This window comes from Gymnoscopelus braueri (assembly GCF_963280865.1).
Source record: "Gymnoscopelus braueri genome assembly, chromosome: 8".
In the NCBI taxonomy this organism is placed as follows: Eukaryota; Metazoa; Chordata; class Actinopteri; order Myctophiformes; family Myctophidae; genus Gymnoscopelus; species Gymnoscopelus braueri.
In genome coordinates this window covers 23,335,008-23,356,708 of record NC_137609.1, presented here as the reverse complement: position 1 = coordinate 23,356,708, position 21,701 = coordinate 23,335,008, and the positions used below count along the sequence as shown (strand labels likewise).

At 39.1% G+C, this 21,701-nt stretch overlaps 2 protein-coding genes across 6 annotated transcripts in view; one reads left to right on the top strand and one right to left on the bottom strand.

Moving 5' to 3' along the window:
* The window catches only part of ncor1 (nuclear receptor corepressor 1), a 71,745-nt gene extending 66,271 nt beyond the window's left edge, over nucleotides 1-5,474 (bottom strand). For all 5 annotated transcript variants that reach the window (XM_080436400.1, XM_080436402.1, XM_080436401.1 and 2 more), the window contains exon 1: nucleotides 5,342-5,474. The gene's annotated coding sequence lies outside the window, so the exon portion shown is untranslated. The remainder of the gene's footprint in view (nucleotides 1-5,341) is intronic.
* A 1,181-nt stretch (nucleotides 5,475-6,655) lies between these two features.
* Nucleotides 6,656-21,701, top strand: pigl (phosphatidylinositol glycan anchor biosynthesis, class L). Its single transcript, XM_080436509.1, has 7 exons — nucleotides 6,656-6,946; nucleotides 7,533-7,632; nucleotides 16,218-16,308; nucleotides 17,910-17,977; nucleotides 19,109-19,140; nucleotides 20,320-20,453; nucleotides 20,651-21,701. The coding sequence occupies exons 1-7, from the start codon at nucleotides 6,667-6,669 to the stop codon at nucleotides 20,777-20,779; spliced, it is 834 nt and encodes a 277-aa protein (XP_080292635.1). The 5' UTR covers nucleotides 6,656-6,666; the 3' UTR covers nucleotides 20,780-21,701.

The window sequence follows — 21,701 nt, the reverse complement described above, 5'->3', positions numbered from 1 at the left end:
CACAAGGACTATGGCTGCAGCATCAGTGACTGGCCTTCAACCATTTTAAATTTTAAAATACCCACAGAGGTGGACATTCAAATGGGCCCCCAGCCTCCCAGGGGAATTGAATGGGTCCTCCAAGGGTTATAATCATAGATACATTCATGTATGTTGAAATTGAAACATTTTTAAAAAAAAGAATTGCCAAATTTGAAAACTTTACTTGTGAAAGAAAACTATGAACACATTTAACATCATTATCAATTATCTAAAATTGTAATTCAAAGAAAATATAGAACATAAAGTACCGGTATACCAGTAATGGTATAGAACATATAGTATACAGTATCTACTGTATAGTGTATTTTGTGTAGGTTGGAAGCTTATAGAACTTATAGAAATAGATGTAGCAGAACTTAGTAGAAACAGGCAATGTCTGTTGGCCAGAAATAGGCTTCAACTTTGGTGACATTTAAGCATTGTATATCTACAATATATCATCGTTCGTATATCTACAATATATCACTATAACTTAACTTTATCATATCATCATGAAGTCTTATCATGAATTATTAACAATCTCATTGATTTCAGCGATTGCACACTTGCTAAATCCTAGCACGGAGTAGACAATCGCGTTTCTGATCGCTGTTATGTTGAAACTTGTGCCCCTGTCGCCAACCGGGTGTTACGTGAGCGTTTGTTACTCGTAGAATTGTGTCCGAGTTTGCCCAAAATGGCGACGTCCGCTGCAATAATTTCAACACAGATTTGTTCATATTCAGGGTAAAGTATATATATATCGATGGATAGTTTAATGTGCCCTTTCTTGTGTCCTTTCTTAATGTGTGTCAGAGACGCAAGACACGTTGTGTTCAACATCTCTGAGCGCACTCGACACAAACTAGAACTTTTTTTCCGCTTGGGCAGGGCTTCCCAAACCAAACAAAGTTTGGCATGGATTAAATAGTTTTCAATCGATGCAGCTTTGCTTTGGGTTCTGAACATTAGTATTCAAAGCTGGAATGGGGATTTTACCATGTTTTTTACACAGTGGGCAAAGTGTGTGTTATCTCTCTCCATTTAATGAATTGCCATCTGGTTGTTTGTAGTCGCTCAGAGAGGGCCTACAGAGGTTTGTACCTCCTAACCTGCTCAGACGACCTTTCTTCATAACGGGGAGCGCATTAGTGTATGACCAATCACACATGATGTTCAGCTATAGCGGAGGTATTCGAATAGTTTGAAAATCTTGCCGGTGCAAGAACTGACAAAACAAACAGATCTTTTCCTCCGCAATATTAAAATGTTGATCTCACTGACCTGCTGAAGCCGAATAACGATCTAGTTCATTTGTTCTATAGACCCCTTAACAGACGACGTCACACTGATAAGAACCAGTATGCGTGCATTCTGTCAGGTCTCGCTAGGACGCGCCTCACTAGCCAACACACAAGAGGGGGTTGGGGTGTGCTGAAACCAGCACACCCCAAAACAACAGGTTGGGAATTGATTGCGTGAAACAATCACCTGTGCGTCCAGTCTCAATGTTAGTAAACAAATAATTGGTCTATGCTGCAGCCTGTAAACCCAATCCAGCCCCTGATGCTGCCAATCAGGGGCCATTGGGTACTACTTTGTAAGTCTTTGGTATGACTCAGCTAAGGATTGAACCCTCCCAGTCTCAAGGCGGACACTTTAACCACAAGGTCACTGAGCTGGCATTCAGGATGTAGAAAGCAAAAAAAAGCATCAACATAATTTAAGAATCCAATAACAAGTGTTCAGAGAGAATTATGTACAATGGAGTTCATTTTACATCTTACATACTTCACAATTTGTGGTGTGTCATATAGCATGTATGCATTGTATGAAAACAATATTGGATTCCTTGATGCCACCAGAATGTTGGTCTAAATATGAGTCCCAGTCAAATGCCCGGTCTAAGAGAGGCAGGTCAGCCCTTCAGATCACATCTTTAACGATTTTTCAAAATGTAAAGTTAAATGGTAAGTACTAACTCCCCTTGGTGCCTTTACTTCTCCCTAAAACCATATGGAAATGAGTAATAGATAGTTCTGATTGACATGGTACCCATTATGTTTTCATAGCAGGCCTCATTTGTATGTAAAAGAAAAAAGTTTAATTCTGTTAATATTATTTTAGTAGACAAATGTACTACATTTGCACCAGTCCTGCATCTAGGGTTTGTAGTTAGATGGAGCTAAAATAAGCCTAAATGCACATGCTAGTAATGCACTTATGAATAAAGATCTGATTGTGATCTTAGTGGTGTGTCTGTTTTGTGATATTTGTCATCTAATTTGACTTCTTGAGTGCTTGGCATCTAACAAATAAAAAGCAAAGTACAGTACGGTAATCTCCATTGTGCATGAGGAAAAGGCATCCATGCAATACAGCACAATAAATAATCTATACATTAAGTTAGTATGAGACCCTTGTTAATTCCAGACACTTGTAACAAGAGCCAGAAAACCCTGACTGTGTACACTACACGTGTCATGTTGTCTAAATCCGAGCAATTTAGAATACAAAAGGTGCTGAGAGTTAATAATATCATAAGATGCTTTCCAAATATAACCAGCTTTGAGTCAGCTCTTTTTAAATGTCTCCAACATTAACAAAAGACATTAACTGTAGGCGGGTAAAAAAGTTAACATGACCATGGAACTGAACCCTAAAATGGCTCATGCAAAAGGGGAATGAGTTGGATGTACATTTTGTTACGATATGCATTTCATTTCCTCATCTGAAAAATGGCAGCACTTCTGACAATGGACCCTTCGCTAAGCCCCACCCACTCCACTCTGGACCGTCATGGATGAACCGTCATGGATGAACTTCAACCTGGTGTTTGCACTTTCTTCTTTTGTTTGCTTATCCCATGGCCACGGATGTTACATTTATGTACGGGCTCTCAAAAGTACCCGTATCATCCGTATTGTTCAATAAAATGAATTTTAATCTGATCGGTGGCCATTTTCTCCATATGCTTTCAACTAAGCGACCCTATCGGTTGGTAGGTGTATTGCACTCCGATACATTATAATATGCTTTTTATTGAACAATACAGAATATACGGGTACTTTTGAGAGTCCTGTGCATAATTTTAACATCTGTGGCCATAGGGTAAGCAATTTATATTTGAAATCTGAAGGTTTGTAATTTGTATAGATGTACGGACCGTAAATGGAGAAAGTGCAAACACCAGGTTGAAGTTGATCCATGACTGTAACAGGAGTGTTGATGTACCGCAGGGTAAGACTACAGTAGCAGTTAATAAATAGACGAACAAATGAATAAATATACTTTAACGTGCGGAATCCGAAACAGGCAGCGCTGTGATTCTGAATTTTGTTACGATTACGGTGATTAGTATCATTGACACCACGTGGGCGAGTGAGTCGTGTAACTTTCCTGACGTTAAGCTGTGTATGTGTTCAACAACACAGCCATGCAGCCTTGCAGTTTAAGCGCAGATTTCAGCTTGGGAAAAGAACCCTCCAACGGTTTTGGGTACGTGGAATCTGTTGCTGGTTCATAGTCACCATTGCGTTATCGTGGTATTCCTATTCTTGCTATTATGTTGCAAAGGATTGTGTGTGTGCGGGCGAAATAACATTGACAGCTATGGCAGGTGACGAAAGCTTGCCAGACCTATGCCAGGATAACAACGGTTGCTAAGCTGGCATTGGACAATCGCTTTTGGGGTGGGGTTTAGCGAAGGGTCCATTATGTGCTTAACACCGATAAGGCCCCTCGATGTGTGATTGGACATAGGGGTAGATTGGACGCTGCATTTTGGAATTTGAGGCATTTTTTGTCAAATAGGCCCCGCCTCCCACAAACTTTGGAAGGAAATCATATATCGGAATGGAATATGGAAATATATGTATACGTTTATCACAACTCCAGAGATAATGTGTACCAATTTGTGTGAATTTGGAAAAATCTGTAGTAGTAGCAAAAAGTGTGTTTTGAAGAAAATGCAAAATGTAGAAAATATAGTTACCGTAGGCAGGAATGGGCACGAACTAATAGGGATATGTGGAGTTGCATCATAATCAAAGGACATTTATGTTTTAATTGTACATCTACAGTTGAAGAGTTGTATAGGCCAAAACCAAAATAGGCCTAGTACACTGCCACTATCGTATTGGAGCTTCCGAGCGTTATATTTTCACATGCATGTACCTAACCAGTGCATCTAAGTGACAATAAAGTGAATCTGATCTGGACCATCAGGTTGATTAGAAAAAAATGGGGTGGGAGTGTCTTCCTTGGCCTATTGGGAATTTCAGCTGATCAGTCAAGTGGTGTCCGGGATTAGTTGGCACATGGACTGGGGCAAAAACATAATCTCCGCCTAGTGGCTAAAAATGTATCATTAATAATTTACATGGCTGCTTACAGCAGATTTAGGAAAATCACATTTTCAATTGGGTTACTCAGCTAATTGCATCAATAGAATGTTTACTTTGTTCATTATTCTACATATAACCCAAATTGTTGGAGTTAAGTGTTGCTGAACTGGCGAGACAGAGTTAGTTTTATCTTGTTTGCCTGATTCCAGACAACGTTCACTAATTGCTAATGCAAGTCATCTATTGACCATGATGTCATTGGGTGATATTTTATCAGTATCCATAACCTCTTAAGATTAGTCAAGTATCTTGTATGTCAGTAGAGTTGACCCTAAACTACAGTCTATCTAGATTAGAACAACAAGTACAACTCCCTTAGGTCTTCAACCTTGACCTTTGCATCGTAACGTTTTATGTGAATTATCAGTGGTGCCATGTTTTTTTCCCCATTACATTAAATTATGTCGAACTAACCGGATTTGTGGTTTTGAAGTTAAATTCTGTTCCCAATCAGATTTAGAATCCACCTAACAAGGGCATTTGCTGACTGCTTCCATTAAACTTAAGGTATAGTCATGGTTAGATGTATGGGCAGAAGAAACCTGACTGCCAAATGTTATTGTTGCCTTTTTACCATACTGTCATAAACGCAATTGAATTTCTTGCTTGAATTGGGGGATGGGTCCATTTCCGCAAGCGATGACCTTATCCAGAAACTTTAAAAAAAAACATGCATAATGGCCAACCATAGATTAAGAATAAATTCTATGTTAGGACTTAGGTTTATTGATCCCACATCTGGGATGTTGTTGTTGTTGCTAGCTGGCTAACTTAGCCAGTATTTCACCTTTGAATCCTCAACCACGTCGCCATCTTGCAAGGCAGATTTTCAGCGTAGACTGAGAGCTGAAATGACGTTTTAAACAGTTCAAAGAAACAAGTAACTTTGGCACGGATAGGCGATTTACACTCACCTCATATTTAGAAATGACAGCCAATGAAGCGAAACTTATTCCTATTTAGAATGTTGTGTAAATCGTTGATTGTAAATCCGCGGGTTAACGGACTGTGGACGACTGGGCAAGCTGTAGGCACAGTGTTGCCAGGTTCTGCGAGAGAAACAAGCAACCAGGTCTATGAAAACAAGCGACCAAGCCATGAGCACTTTAAACTTTAAACATCGGCTATTTAAAAAAAAGAAAAAGAAAAAAAAAGTGGAATATTTTTGAAACATTTCAGCACAAATCTTGAATGGGGGTCCCTGAACTGGCATAAATCATTTTCAGTAGGGGGTCTGCAGACAAATACATATCATTGTGGGGTCCTTGACTTGAAAATGTTTGTAAACCACTGGTTTAAACAACATATAGGAAACAAGCCCAAATAAGTGACAACTACACTTTAGAAACAAGCCCAAATAAATTCAACCCGCATATATGTATATTTTAAATACAAGCAACTTTACAAAGAAAAACAAGCCCGCATATAATAAGCGGACATGGCAACACTGCTGTAGGCTGCGCCGCATTTGTCTGTCGACGTCCTGGAAGGACATCATGTATTTTCCTATATGATAAAGAGCAATACGCATTGGAAAACCTCTATACTCTATCGCCTGTTTTTCCAGATTTTTCCCATACAATTTAAGTCCCACAACATAAATGTGTTGATAAATACCTATGTTTTTGTAAGTAGATATTTATTTTACACCTGTAAGGATCAGGTGGTGTCACAGTTAAATCCTTCCTACAAGCAAAGCAAAGTTCCCGTTGGTTGTGAGGTTGTGATCTAAAAACACAAACAATACTTGCTCGATTTATTTAAAAAAATATATATATATTTTGACCAACCAAGCTTTTATGATCAATTTCAATGTGTCATCATCTGCTCTACTACAGACATTCTAATTTAAGAAATAACATTCTGTTGTACATTGAGGTAAATGTTACTGCTTTTATTTACGGCATTTATCACATTCATTATGATTAGAAGATTAACCACTTATACCCCAGCATCGGTATTGTGGGGAAAACTTTCGCTGAAAATAGCAGATCGACAAGCTCACAACGCAATGCAGCAGTGAAAGCTTTCCCCTCAATAACAGAAAACTGAAAATACACTAGTATAGAGCCCTGAGGACGGACTCCGGTTACCCATATGGCGTTTAAGCATCGAGTTATAATATATCGGGTTTAAGTGGTTAATACGTTTACGCCAGTCAGACTGCAATAAAATGTGGAACTCTTGGCGTTTGAGGCTTTGTTGTGACCCGGATTGTTTATGGCGACGGTCCACAACAATGGTTATTTTCCTTGTTCTCTTGGTTATTATATCGTACTTTGTTTGGATAAAATGGATGTACCATCGACATCAACTAAACAGTGCCACGTCTTTTAAACGTTTAATGGGTTGTTCGTCCATTAGAGACGAGCAGGTTCCTGTATCTGGTGCAGATAACCGTGACATTAGAGCACTGATTGTAACTGCACATCCAGATGATGAATGCATGTTCTTCGCGCCGACTATCTTAAGACTCGTCGAGTTCAAGGCCCAAGTTCACTTACTGTGTTTATCTCAAGGTATCAGAATAATAATTATTTGTTATAATTTGAACTGTAGTGATGGCAGCATTTTTAAAACACTGAACAAATATTGTTAATATTATTTGGTCTCAACTGGATCAGTTTTGTTCTTAGGGTTTTCACCAGGATTTAGCATATAATGTACAAATCCTTTACTGGAATATTATTCCACTCTTTTTTTCTTTTCCGCTTGTGTGATCGCAAAATGTCCCCGTTTATGGTTAACAAGGCAGCCTAGCCTACATACTATTGTTTACTGCTTTTACTAATCATTTAAAAAGAAAATGTGAATTGGAAACAAACAATACATTTTTAATTTGTTTATTATTTGTTATTTGTTTACATTTTGGTGTCTGTAGCTGCCTCCAAATATAGTTTATTAAATGAGCTGCATAGATAATGAATGATTAGATTACGATTAAGTATAATTAAAACATGTAATTCTCTCAGAATTATTGAACGATATTCTAATATTGTGAAACAGATATTGCTGACTGACTATCTGAAAAAAAAAATCTATTGACTGCTTTTTTTTTTTTAAATAACTCATCCAATTCCTAATCTTTGCCCCAAATGTATACAGGAAATTTCTACAATCAAGGAGCTCAGCGTAAAGAGGAACTTGTGAAAAGCTGTGCAGTGTTGGGGATACCAGCCTCCAGAGTCACCATAGCCGACCATAAGTAAGTAGAGTTGTTCCGATACCGAAACCAATATCAGAAAAGCTGCCGATACTGCCTAAAAGCTGGTATCGGCGAGTATGCCAGTCTGTGCCATTCCGATACCACGTAATTTTCATATGATATACCATTTACACTAATTGTCTTTTGAATGCTTCAGTTGATGTTGCACTACTATTTACATTATTGTTTTGCACTTAAACAATTATTAATAATGGAAATGTTATTTATTCCTAGATTAGTGGTTCTCAAATTTTGAATTCCAAGAACCCCCATAATTCTTGAGAGTGTACAAATTCCATTTGTACTGTCTCAGAGTTACACACAAGGAGCTCAATGGAAACAAGCCATAGGCTTGGGTTTTAAATCCGCTTAGACCCTTTTTTTTGCAAACTGCTAATAAAGTAATCAATCAATTAATCAATCAATCAATCAATCACACATATGGGTCCATTTGGAACCATGTCAAGGAACCTAGACTCTAGGTCCTAGAGGATCCCTGGACCTCACTTTGAGAACCACTGTCCTAGATATTTTTTAATTTATTACACACTGGTATCGGATCGGTACTTGGTATTGACCAATACGCAAGTTATGGGTATTGGGAAGGAAAAAATGGTATTGGTACATCTCTGTAAGTAAGACTACAGTATGCAACAAAGGAAGACCATTTAGATATTGAAATCCTCTTGTTTAATATATTGTTATTATTATAGAAGAAAAAAGAAATATCTGATCTCATTAATTCACAAAATCAGTGTTAATAGAAAATAGTTTAAGTTAATCATTTTGATGACTAGTATTCTTGTCATTAACAAATTGTAGCATAGACATTACATGATTACTTATGTTTTTTTAATGAGACTGCATGGTTAAAATTCAACAAGAATACTTGAGCTACCGTATCTCAAAGTCTAGGACTAGTTGTAGGACTTGCCTAATTTATACTTTGTCATATGTTCACTGAAAATAAATGATATAATATAAAAACACGATGTGTGCAACAATGTATAAATTAGCTGTTAGAACCCAGCATGCCTGCCGATTAGAGCATGTCAAGCCCTTCCCCCAACCCAACCCCCGTTTCTCAGAACAAAAAGTGACTTAAGTTGACCACCAATCAAACTCTTCCATTCTTACTACAACAGAGCCTTGCCAACAGGGCCTGATGTATTAGCCCTCACCCAGTCCGTGTCAATGGGGATATAAATGATTAGACCTCAAAGGCCTTTAGAGGTTTGTCTCATGGGACGTAGACTACCACACATTATATTTCTTCATGTAATTGAGTAAACGTTATGATCAGAATTTTCCACATTGATTTTATTATTGAACTTACCCATATTGCTGTGTACTTAATTCCATCTCCCCTGAGATGTAGCCCCACAGTTATCAATACTGTAGCTGTTGAGCTACTGTAGCTTTTTTTGCTTCTGGACATAACTAACCAGATTATTTATTTTTCACTTGAGGGTAGATAACAAAGTGCCAATTTAATATTTTTCTTATCTCTGAGAGTTTGGTAAGTCTGTTGGTGAAAAATAAAGAATGCTGCTTCACTGCTTCATTTCTTTTCCTCTCCCTACCAAACTTTTTAAACTATGGGAGTATTAGTATGTTGAACAAAACATCTTCAGCAGATTGAGAGACATCCAAAATGTCAAAATCACAAAAATGAACATCAAATATAATCCTTTGACAAAGTATTTGTGTCATTTGACTTGAAAGCCATTCATACCCAAAGTAATAAGAGAACAAATATACAACTAGAAAAAGTGCTCCTTGGAGCACAGGTCTCCGCCAGGTCAGGTAGGTTAGTGTGGGCCAGCAATGTTCGGAATTCGCCAATCAGGCTGGAATGTGATAAATCGGACGGATTGGACGGGTACAGATGTACCGATTTGCGTGATGTTTGAACAACATTTGTAGGAGTAATATAAATGAAATTGTTTTTCATTTTGTTAGATGTCGATCTTAGCCAATCAGGATGGAATATGAAAAATCAAACAGATAGAGATCATTTGTACCGATTTGCATGACATTTGGATAAAATCGGATGGATTAATATCCAAAAATTTGTTTTACATAAGTTGGCCTCCTGGTGGCGCTATAAAAGGCAGATGTAAAAAATGGGCAGAGGTTTTTCCTTGCCCTCTAGGGAGTGCACATACAAAGTTTTACACAGATCGGTGTAGTTATAGGTAAAACACGAATCGGCCTGTTATAGCGCCATGAGGCTGATTTGAAAAATTTCAAGTGACCTAGTGAATGTGTGCAAAATGTCAAGGAAATTGTATGCATGGCATTTTGTTCAAAACAGAGCACTCCTGCAAACTTTGGAAGCCATTCTTAGTCAATCAGGATGGATTATGAAAAATCTGAAAGACCTTTTTAATGACTACATTTGCGTGATGTTTGGATAAAATCTGTAGGAGTACTGTCAAAAAATGTGTTTTGCAAAAAGCGGCCCCCTGGTGGCGCTATAACAGGCCCATGTGAAAAAATCGGGCCAGAGGTTCTGAATTGGCATCCAGGGAGTGTGTGTGCACAGTTTTGCTGCGATCAAGCCAACTGTGCCGGAGATTAGCTGATCACAGACAGAGGGGGCAACGGACACACACACACACACACACAAACACACAGACGGACGGACAGGGTGCAAAACATAGTCTCGGCCAAGCCTTTCGGCATGGCGGAGAGAATAATGATGTTGTATTTTTCTTTCTTGTGTTGTTGATCCAGCAGGGAGGTTTACTGTTGGCATGGCCATGTTACAGTGAAACTAATGGAAAAAGGTGAAACTCTGCAAAAGCTGATTTATGTGTGGATGAGCTTTGCAGCTTTACCAGAAAATGATTGAGTTTCTTGGTAGTTAAATACAGGTTGGCTCAACAAGAATGCAGCATGAACTCTGGTACTAACCTGGAACTCACAGTAATAAAATGGCATGGTGCCCAGATTGTCTGCCCCAGAGAACATTGTTGGTGTTTCACACACACACACACACACACACACACACACACACACACACACACACACACACACACACACACACACACACACACACACACACACACACACACACACACACACACACACACACACACCACATACAGTTTTATCATCTTGTGCACACAGAACATAGCTGAACTTTGATCTAAGCACTGTCTGGAGTGCAGCCCGTTTTCCCCTCCTGTGTTTTCGTTGTTTGCCCAAAAACACACGCCTAAACTGCTCTTGGAGAACTCTCACCCGAATCACTCTCCACCTCCCTCACTCCCTCCTCTCTCTCTCTCCACTCCCCCCTCCTTTTCTTCCCATGTCTGCTGAAGCCTACTGCCAAGGACTGGGATACATTTTGGCTCTGCTCTGAGCACTCCAATGTAGGTCATTCTGATCTGTTTTCCTTTTTGTGTGTCTGTTGGTTGGCCACAGTTATATCTTTATTCATTACTTCCCTTGCCAAGAAGGTCCAGATCTACATCCTTCACTTGACCCTTCTTCAATATCTTGTCTTTAATTTGCTCACACAAAAAAATGAAATAGAATCATGTGGATTTTGGTATCCACATGGGAACGGTGTTATCCAAGATATTACTTCCATTATAACATTTAAGTTAAATATTTCAAAAAGTATAAAACAACAATACAGACAATATATATGGCTAGACTCCTGCAATCAATGGTATAAAAACCTTCCTTATCATATTTGATCTCACAGAGAGAAACATTTGTTAGGTTTAGCTCCCACAAAATGCCAATAGATTAGAATGTTTTTTGTACATCAAGTTATATCATGTTTGACTATAACAATTTGCACTGAATGTAAGAGGAAAGCAGAAAGCATTTCTAGTTTCTAATCTAGATGGATTCCTTACGCATTTACACCTGCCACACTTTTAACAGCAAAAATAGCTTAGTCATGCGTTATCCAGACGATTCATCAATCTTTATTTCTGTTTGTTTCAAAAAGGAATATGAACGTCATATGAATTAAATATCATGTATGAAGTTTATTTGCAGCTTGTGCTTGCTTACTCTTAGACAATGTCATAGTAGCATAAAACAAATCTACTAGCAAAAATAATAGTAATTCCTACAACCAGAATTGCTCCTTTGACGAGGATTTGTAGATTGAGTTTCACACTGTCCTCTTGAACTTTACAGCCGGTTCATTTCTGATAGGCCTGTTATATCATTATTGTGCCAACAGCTATTAACCTAAAAAACATTCCATGCCTCAGAATAACACATTTAATCTCACTATTGGCAAAGTCATCATTGGATCCATCTGTTTCTTGATAACGGCTATAGATGAGACTTGTGAATGCTCACAAAACTAAACTTCGCTGTCCAAGATCACAGGGATAACATGTGAATTCTGTTTTAAAGTGGATTTTCCCTTTAATGCCTGCTGAATAGGACAGCTGTGTTGACAGTATCGGGGGCCCCAGTGCATGTTGGGGCCTTTGTGATCAAGCCCGATATGAGCACGCTTTGCTGCCTCTGCTCTTGCCCTGGCTTGACCTCTGTCTACGCTCTGCACCATTAGATCTGTTCACTGCACACGTTCATCCTATTCTACCTCTTAATTACTTCCTCTCTCCATGTCTCAATTTGCACTTTTTGTCATGTCTCAAATCAGTCTCTCTCTGTCTCCCATGTAAAATGTATAACTCTGGCCTTCTGATGCAGCTACTGACCTGTGCTGGGAAATCTATTATAATGTGTAACTTTTTGACTATGTTTTCGCCCCTGTCCCTATGTCCATCAGTCGGTGCTTGCGCACGCGTGTGTGTGTCCGTCTGTCTTGTGAGCAGCTAATCTCCACCCAATTGTTTTTCATATCAGCCTATTCTAGTGCCACCATGAGATAGATTTTTGCGAAACAGATTTGTTGTTACTATTCCTACAGATTTTGTCCAAACCTCACAGCAATAAGTACACATTATCTCTGGGGTCATGTGATCAAGATGTATGCGTCCGATTTCTCAGATTTCATTCCAATTGGCTAAGACTGCCTTCCAAAGTATGCGGGCCCTGGTTAGGCAACCCAGCCTGGCGGAGACCTGTGCTCTGAGGAGCACATTTTTCTAGTTGTTCTAGAGTTAAATTAGCACTCAGGATTTTACTGTGTACCAATGGTGGACAGCAGTATGTGCCATCCCCCATTGCATTGACTAGGTGTGAATATAGCCTTTGCTGACCACGTCCACTAGGGGTGTAAAAAGGTATCAATATTAACCACATGAACTCTATCATTCCTATTCTAGGGGTGACATTCTGCGAAAATAGCCAATCTACAAGCTTGAGTTTCTATTTTTGGCGATAAGATATTTAGTGTAAAGTGAAAACCGGAGAGGGGCCTATATAGAGCACTCTGGAGAGTTTTAGTGGTTAAGGTGGCGATTCAACCGCATTTAGTTGGAATGTTAGAATAGATAATAATAGATATTTCCTTGAATCCCTGTTCAATTCACCCCACTGATTCACCCCACCACTGGCTATGTTCTTCTCTGGTTAGCCAACTCCACAGTTTGCATATAAAGTTAAAGACAAATAAACAAAACAGAGCATCAGACTACACTGTTTAGTTTAGTTTTTGTTTAGGGTTTTATCACATATTACCAGAAGATTGTAAATACTGCAAATTTATTAGCCTTTTTGCAATTTAATATTTCTGTAAATGCCTATTGTACAAAATAGACAAGATTGTGTCTACAATGTCACCATTATAGATACAATTGACTCATTATGATGGGATATTTATTGTGGGCGTAATAATGGCAGCATGTAGTGACATCTCAGCCAATCCCACTACAACGTATAATCTGACTCTGGGTCATGTGACCAGACTAAACAAGCCCTCTCTGACACACTCATCCAATCACTTTACTGGGCCAAAGTTCAACAACTGCATACAGATGCCTGCAAGCAATTAGACGTCCACATGCAAAGCCACAAAGGGGGCTGGGGAGGTTACTCTAGGACGTTTTGTACTGTTGCCATAGTGAAGCTGATACTCAGCCTGCATCCTGCTCGAGAAAGGTCAGGTGTCCTTTTTTCATTTTTATTTTTTACTCTCTGTGTTCACTTTTGCTTCACTACGGTTGCTAGGCCTTAAGACAAATTGTCATATTTATTAAGTCATTAAATAAATGAAAACATGATCGTCAGAAACAGCACATTGTAATAGGTCTTGAAACAAGCTGTGAAGCCAAGATGAAGATTCCCCCCCCCCTTTCATTATAACCTAAATCATTGGCCAAATTGTCATTAAAGCTGCCGTTGTGGCATGGGGAAATAATAAAACAAATATTTTTTTAAATTCCATTTGAACTGGGATAAAAAATAAATACTCTTCGAGCAAGATAGGTTGCAGTTATCAACACGTCATGGGGCATTCAATCTCATGATAGATCATTTTAAACTACCTCTGAACCCTGATGTCAGCCATAGTTCCCCAATGCCCCCACCCCTGTGACACAGCCCTGCACCCTCCACCCACCCCCTAATGCCTGAACCTCACACCACTGACAGCCATTAGATTTGTGACCTAATTCATCACTTACAGCCACTGACTCAACTGTCCTGGCTCATTGTTGGGAAGTAAGTGGGAGGTGGAAAATCCTCTATTCACCCTCACACCATACATACACACACACACACACACACACACACACACACACACACACACACACACACACACACACACACACACACACACACACACACACACACACACACACACACACACCACCTTTTGTCCAAACGTACAACACATCAGGTTACACATTGGTCTGCTGTAAGAGTTTCTTGTTTGTTTGATTAACTACTTAAGCCCTACCTACAGTATACTTCGCCATACAATGAATAGCAAAAATAGCTGATCTGAAAATAAATGAAAAAAGTAACTGAACTTTAGAAGGGCAAGAAGGGCAATATCAGTCACCAGAACCAGGGACGTGTTTTCCAATGAGTCTAACATGGTTAAAATGGAGTTTGAAGCTCAATAGGTTTAATAAATAGGAGGGGGTGTGTCTGATCAAATGAATATAAAATATTGAAATACTGAATCAAGGAACTTAAAAAAGCTAGATAGCAGCTAGAATAGACATTAAAATGGCTGCATGTGTTTTAAAGTAAAATGCCCCCTTAAGTGTCGTACATACTAGACGGAGATGGGGATTGACGTACGTCGGGGGTGAGGATCTGGTACGTTCTTTACGTCAGTGCATTCTGTGCATTCATAGTTTTACACGTTTCTTATACGTGATTAGGGCCAAGAGGCTATTCATCCTCTAGAGGGAAGCAGTGAACGTACGTCAGGTACGTCAGGTTGAGCTCAGAGCTCAACCTGACTGATGACATAATCGACGGACAAACCCCCCATCCCCCCTCCCCTTTTTGGTCTCCCCCTCCGTTCCTTATGCTTAAGGGTCTTACGTCGAGTATGAATAGGCCATTAAGCTACAGTATGAGCAAGCTGGTTCCACCTGTATTTCTAATGAAACCCCCAGGACTTTGTTTTCACTTGAACTGCCTTGACCCGAGAGGTCTGAATCCCTCTCAGTATGCGTTTGTGCCACTGTCTGCTTCTCTCTTTATTTTAGGTGTCTGATTGTCTCTGAGGTGAGGGAGTATAGCCCGAAGAGTTAGGGAAACTGAAAACCAAAGCCATAGGGGGAAAAAAACATTTTACTAATTAGGGATGTTGCATAGTTTTAAGAGGTATAGAGAATGGACTAGTTGGGGTAGTGTGTGTGATGATGTCCCTGGACTGTAGTTTCAGATGAACAGGATGCTCAGGCCCTTCGACCCTTAACCTCGGGACTTCCCAGCACTCCCTGGTGGTCACATTCCGAAAGAGATCCTTTTCAAAGGTTGGCTAAATCAGCACCGTTTAGAAGTGTGCTTCTGGAAAACGAAAATGCCTTAAAGGTATCATGACATTCATTTTCACTTTTTTTATTTTCAATGTTTTATTTGGGGTTTTCTGACTTCAATTACACCCAAAAAAACTGAACTTAGAACATTCAGTGGATTTTCTGTGGTCTGGGGTTTTCTGAATAATTAGGCTGAAAAGTAATCTGAGCTTGGCCCTTCGACAGTGAGGTCACAGTCAATTAATCCCGCCCACTCTCCTCCTCGCCCCTCCCCTCCCCTATCCTTTCCTTTGGGGGGGGCGGAGCAGAGGCGATGATTGACAGGCAAAATCCCTCACCAGCGACACCCGCAGGCAAAGATTTCTTTTTTCATTGCAGTTGAAAAGGCTTTAGAAATGTGAGAGAAAAACACCTGCCATTGATCACTGGAATGGAATTTTCACTTAAAACTTTTTGTACACTTTTGAAGGACCAGGACAAAGACTTTGAATGTGGTGTAAAAGTGAATGTCATTAAACCTTTAAAAGCACAAAAAAAATTATGCTGCTCTTATGTACAGTACCGTACGTTGGATATACATTACGTACAGGTCAGTAACTTGCTGACAAGAACTGATTTAAAAACATATATATATCTTCTTGTCTGCAAGCAACACTGTTGTGCGATGGAGAAAATAGCTTTAGCCATTTTGATCTCTTTCAGAAAACTTCCTGATGACCCCAATGCAGAATGGAGCATCTCCTTGGCCTCTTCTGTAATCATCAAGCACATCAGAGCTAATTCAGTCAACATGGTATGCTTAGCTCTTTTTTTATACTTTCAAAATAATAAACAAATTACATTTGGTGTCACCACTTTTTGCTGTTTTCTTATGTTAGTATTGTGCCCTATTGCATAATAATTCCATGTTTGTTTTTTTATCTGAACATGACATCCACATCCACTTGTCATGCTCCGCAGCCTGAGATGCATTGTACTTACAGGGCGGCCTCCTGTTTGCCTTTTGTATAGCCCAAGTTATGTCTTCTTAGCCTTTTCCAAAACCAGGAGAAATGTGGCTTCTGCTACAGCAGACATGTTTGAGTGTTTATGTAGAGATTCTTATCAGTCCCTCATAGTTGTCCACACTATTAGCTCAGAGGAATGTGGCGCATTTATATTTATGAAAACAATGTCTCTTCTGGTCTCTCTCAGCAAGGACAAAAATAGTTAACGTGTGAAAAACGAATGAACATTTGCAGCCAAAGTTGTACACAACACTACTCTTGGAAAAATGATTAGAGGGGACATAAGAGTAGGAGGATGCGTGCAGCTCCCCTCAGACCAAACAGTTTGATGTTTCTATCTGTCCTAGTTAAGCCTGATTTGGACTTCGTCATACAACAGTGTCGCATGCCAAAAATAGCCGATCTACAAGCTCAAAACGCGTTGCATCCGCAATGTGTTGTGAGCTTGTAGATCGGCTGTTTTCGGCATACAACACCAACATACTACGAAACATAAATTGTACTTTACGGCTGTTATCAAACCCAGTTATAAACATTGGCTCCTCCCATCCTGCCAAGGCTCATCAGCAAAGATGTGCCCAGAAACTGAAAAGGAAACAAGAGATATATGAGGAAACACATTCACACGCCAAAGGTTCATTTATAATGAATATATACTGTCAAAAAAAGATGTATTTTCAACAGTTTTTTCCACCATTGTTGAAAGGGTTGTACAACAAAGTATAAATTTGCCTTCAATTGTAAATGATGAGTTTTACTTCACTTTTACTATATATTCAACAAAAAGATTATGTATTTAACTAGAAACATTATGTGAAGAGTGGTTTGCTCCAACCTACCTTTTCCTGGTCTTGAGGACAAGCTTCAAATAGCATTGTTTGCTTGGTTTGGCAGCATTCCAGCCTTCTACAGAAATGTGGGTCTCTCTCTGTTTGTTAATGTTTCAACTGGATTTTGGTTTCCCATACCTAGACCAGCAAGAATGAACGGTCTCAAGGGATTCTCTCATTTTGACACAAAAAAGGTCATAGGTCACTTAAAATGGTTGTTGGCTAAGGTATCCCCCCTTCATGTTTGGTTTTAGAGGCAACGTCATGGTATACTAAGAATGAGCCTAACAAATGTAGTTCCTTTTAGACAAGCACTTTTTCTTTCCCTTTGACCAGATTTTCCGTTTCTTCCTCTAGTGTGCAAGCATGCAGGCAGAAAGAAGGCTTTTAAATATCAGTTGTCTGCGGCCAAGCAGCTCTACTGTCAGACATACTGAAACCCTTCCATTAACCCAAGACAAATCTCTTACTCCTTTCGCTTATGTTTATTTAAATTCACATTTAGCTCTCTGGATTCTGTATTCTCACCGGTACAATCGGGTATTTTGCCATTTCAGGTACTGACCTTCGATGAAAGAGGAGTGAGTGGTCATGCCAATCACATAGCCATCCACAAAGCAGTCAGGTACCAACCTAACATTAAGATTTTGAAACTTTGAACTTTTTAACATCCTTTACATAAAAAACTTGGTATCTTCCTTGCACATACAGTAGTATAATGTAAGCCTAAAGGCTATCTATAGTGTAGCATGTACACCCTGAAACTAGCCCTTTAGGATCTAGTCTTAGACCCGCAATTGTAAAGCACACACATGCACACATTAACACATCAACACTCCCTTCTCCCCCACAGAGAAGCAAACATATAAACACTCAGTTCTCAATAATTCATCTGTTACATAGCTGAGAGGTCATCCAAACACACCGATACTCCACTGGAGAATCACATAGCCCTGCTATTAAGCCTCATGATGGTGTTGCTCACCGAAAATAACAGATTTTCAAGCTAACGATGTGTTATGCATGGTGTGCACATAGTGCAACAAAGTTTAAATGAGGCTTTAAAGAGTGCTACTAAATCATGTCCCTGAGGTGGGAGGACAGCTGTGGTTTGGAGGGGCCTGCCAGCATAGTTGCATCAGACGAAGGGAGGAAAAAAAACTGGTTTGGAGTATTGTGTGGTGATGAGTATATTGTCGAAAATCCCATACAATATGTGGATGCCTCAAACCGACTGCTGCACTGGTCTTTTTCATAACTGAGCACCCCCACCCTTGGCTTCCAGACAGTCTCCAGTCATCATTCGCTTTTAAGAACTGTGCTCTCCAAATCAGATCTTATGATTCCCGTTACTTTGTATTGCGCAGTCATTTTTCTATTTGCCACATTGTTTACTCTTGGCTTGCTCTTATACCCTAATCCTGAAACCTTTTTCACAATAACAAATATAGTTTAACTAAATGTAGGAAGCCTTGTACTGTATATTCTCAGCTTGAATTATATGTTATAAGAGACTTTGTTGCAACTGCAGAATATATAGATATAGATCATGTAGAAATTATGACCCATGGTTTACAATGGGTGGCACGTGCCAATTCATTTCAACAACCAACCAGGTTGTTGCTTTAACACGGCTTGTCTGGTGTTGCTTGTTTCTAAGGGCCTACAACTGCAGACCTCTACCCATTTATTATAAGACACACAAGCACATTATTAATGTCTCAATCTGTAATATTATTCTTTTCTCTACCCGCAGTCACCTTGCCTCCAGTGGCCAAGTACACAATGGTAAGTTTAAGGCCCCACTCTCTGTGAAGACACTCTTTTCAAATAGAACTGATAATTAGTAATAATGTTATAATTATTAGTGATAATTAGATAATATAATATATCAAATAGAATATTGGTAACAACATATGTAATGCATGGTTGAGCTGGAGAAGAGCTCTGAATAAATGGCAAAAAAAACATGTAACACATCAGGTCACAAGTATTTATATAATTTATGATGAGAGACTAAAGAAAACGGCTTCAAGGTGAGCTGTTGCATTACTTTAGAGCACCCTCTACTGTTCAAATGATTCCTGTGATTCTTTGCTTTACCTCTACATTTTGTTAGTCTCATGGTGGCAGTAGGAAGCTTGCTTTTGACTACGAACAACAACAAACAATGGTGTAAGACACGAGAGAAGTTAAATGTTATTGTTGAATTATTAGTATTGGTTTTGTTTTATTTAAAATGTATTTAGGCAAGTGCACACACTCAGAGCTTTGCAATTGTAATTTATTTCAAGCTTTCCGTGAGAGATGTTTATTAACAGATCAAGAGCTAAACTCCAAACTTTGACCTGACGTATATGGTATACACAAGCCCACAGCACTAAGGAGCACACCTATAGTATGTGAAGGGGTTTAGTGTAACAATAGTGCTGCATACAGCATCACAGTCTTTTCAGTAGATCATATACAGCTCCATACTGTTCCACCCTCCTGTCCAATGACAAGAAGACGTCTCCACATCACGAGTCCTGGCCTCACATCATTTTGATGTTGAGAGTACAGGATGCACTCTATTTTAGGACAAGGGGTCAACTACAGCAACTTTGTAGTTCATCTGACCCACTGGATAAACATTCACATAGCCTAAACTTGTGACCTCAACCATAGAAGTAGATATAAAACAGACATCTTGCTGTGCTTCTGTGTCAAACAAGGTTTGTAAAAGAGGATTTAATCAATCTAAAGGGCCTCTGTGACGCCTTTGTTTGATATAAAGATGTGTTGGTAATGTAGGTAGATGTGAACACGGAAGTAAGGCTGAAGCTATAATTACTTCGATTTTATATGACCTCGCCTATTCGTTTGGTGGTCATTTGGATCTGAGCCACAACGTGATTCTTTATCAGATTAATAATATCATTATCTTGTTCAATATCCCGCTAACTGGGTCTCTGTCTGTTCTGCCAGACTGCTGTCTGCTGTCTTTGGTGACTGTTGGCATCCTCAGGAAATATCTCTCCTATCTGGAGCTCCCTCTAAGCTGGCTCTTGCCATCCAGTCTCTGCTGTGTCATAGGCTTAAAGGGCTACAGACAAGCCAGGGTGAGGCTCCAAATGGACACGTTTGTTTGCTGGTTAAATATTTGTTTTAAATGTCACACATGTTAACAGGCTATATCTTAATTGTGGAACCAAAGCATTAGATTCTTCAATACGGTACAATATAGAATAAATGTAATGTTCACTTTTAACTGGACTAATCAATGTCTCTCAAACATGTCTCCTTGTTTTTCTCTCAGGAGGCCATGCTTTGTCATCGCACTCAACTTCTTTGGTTTCGTTATCTCTATATATTTTTTTCACGTTACATGCTTGTCAACACATTCCAGATGATCCCACAAGGACCAAAGAACCTAAAAATATATTAAGAGCCTGTTTGAAGCACATATGGACGCACTGATTGTAGCTAACTCTTAAAGAGTGAGCTGGTTAGGGGAATAAAACTGTGGTATAATATTTTCTTCTTTGCTTGTCTTTTGGGAAGACATCACCTGATTACTCCTAGTTAAAACACTGAAAAGTTAATTAATCTGTATTTTGTTCTAGTTGATAACTTTGAATGTGAGCTGTCAGAGCCAAAAAAAAACACCAAAGGAAGTGGGTCAAGTTTATGCTATGTCAGGCTGATGTAGCATGAATAAAAAATGTGCATCTGAGTCAAGGTCTTGTTTTTTTCTTTTTGGAGTTCCACTTCAGCACGGACAGTAGCTGAGCACCCACGGCTATGGAGGCAATCTGAGCTGATATTAAAGGTATAGGGTAAGTGATATTCTTTGGTAAAAAACTAAATGTTTTTTGTTAAAAGGTTAAAGCACTATATTTTGATAGTATTCATTGCTATAGTGTTTGTTCAATAACGGGTCCCCCCCACCTCTCCAGCTCTTTAATAAACAGAAAATAAATATTCAGGTGGGTTGCACATTTTCAGCCAATAACCAAGGAGAGGGTACCAATTTATCAGCTTCAATTTTATATTGTTCCAGTCCCAATGCTGTCTGCTCATTTATTTGTGTAATGACTTCTAATTTCACTTCTTTATCCTGTATGAGTTATCTCTCCTGATTGGATCAAATTGGTTTCCTGACCTGAAAATGCATTTTGTTTATTAAAGAGCTGGAGAGACAGGGAGACCCCTGTTACAGAACAAACACTATAGCAATCCTATCAGAATAGTTTAACACTTATATTAACAAAGGAATATCACGTACCCTATACCTGCAACTTAGAATTTAGCTTTTCGTGTAATAGTACACAATGTCAAAATATTTTTTCATTAACGTAAGCGATGAC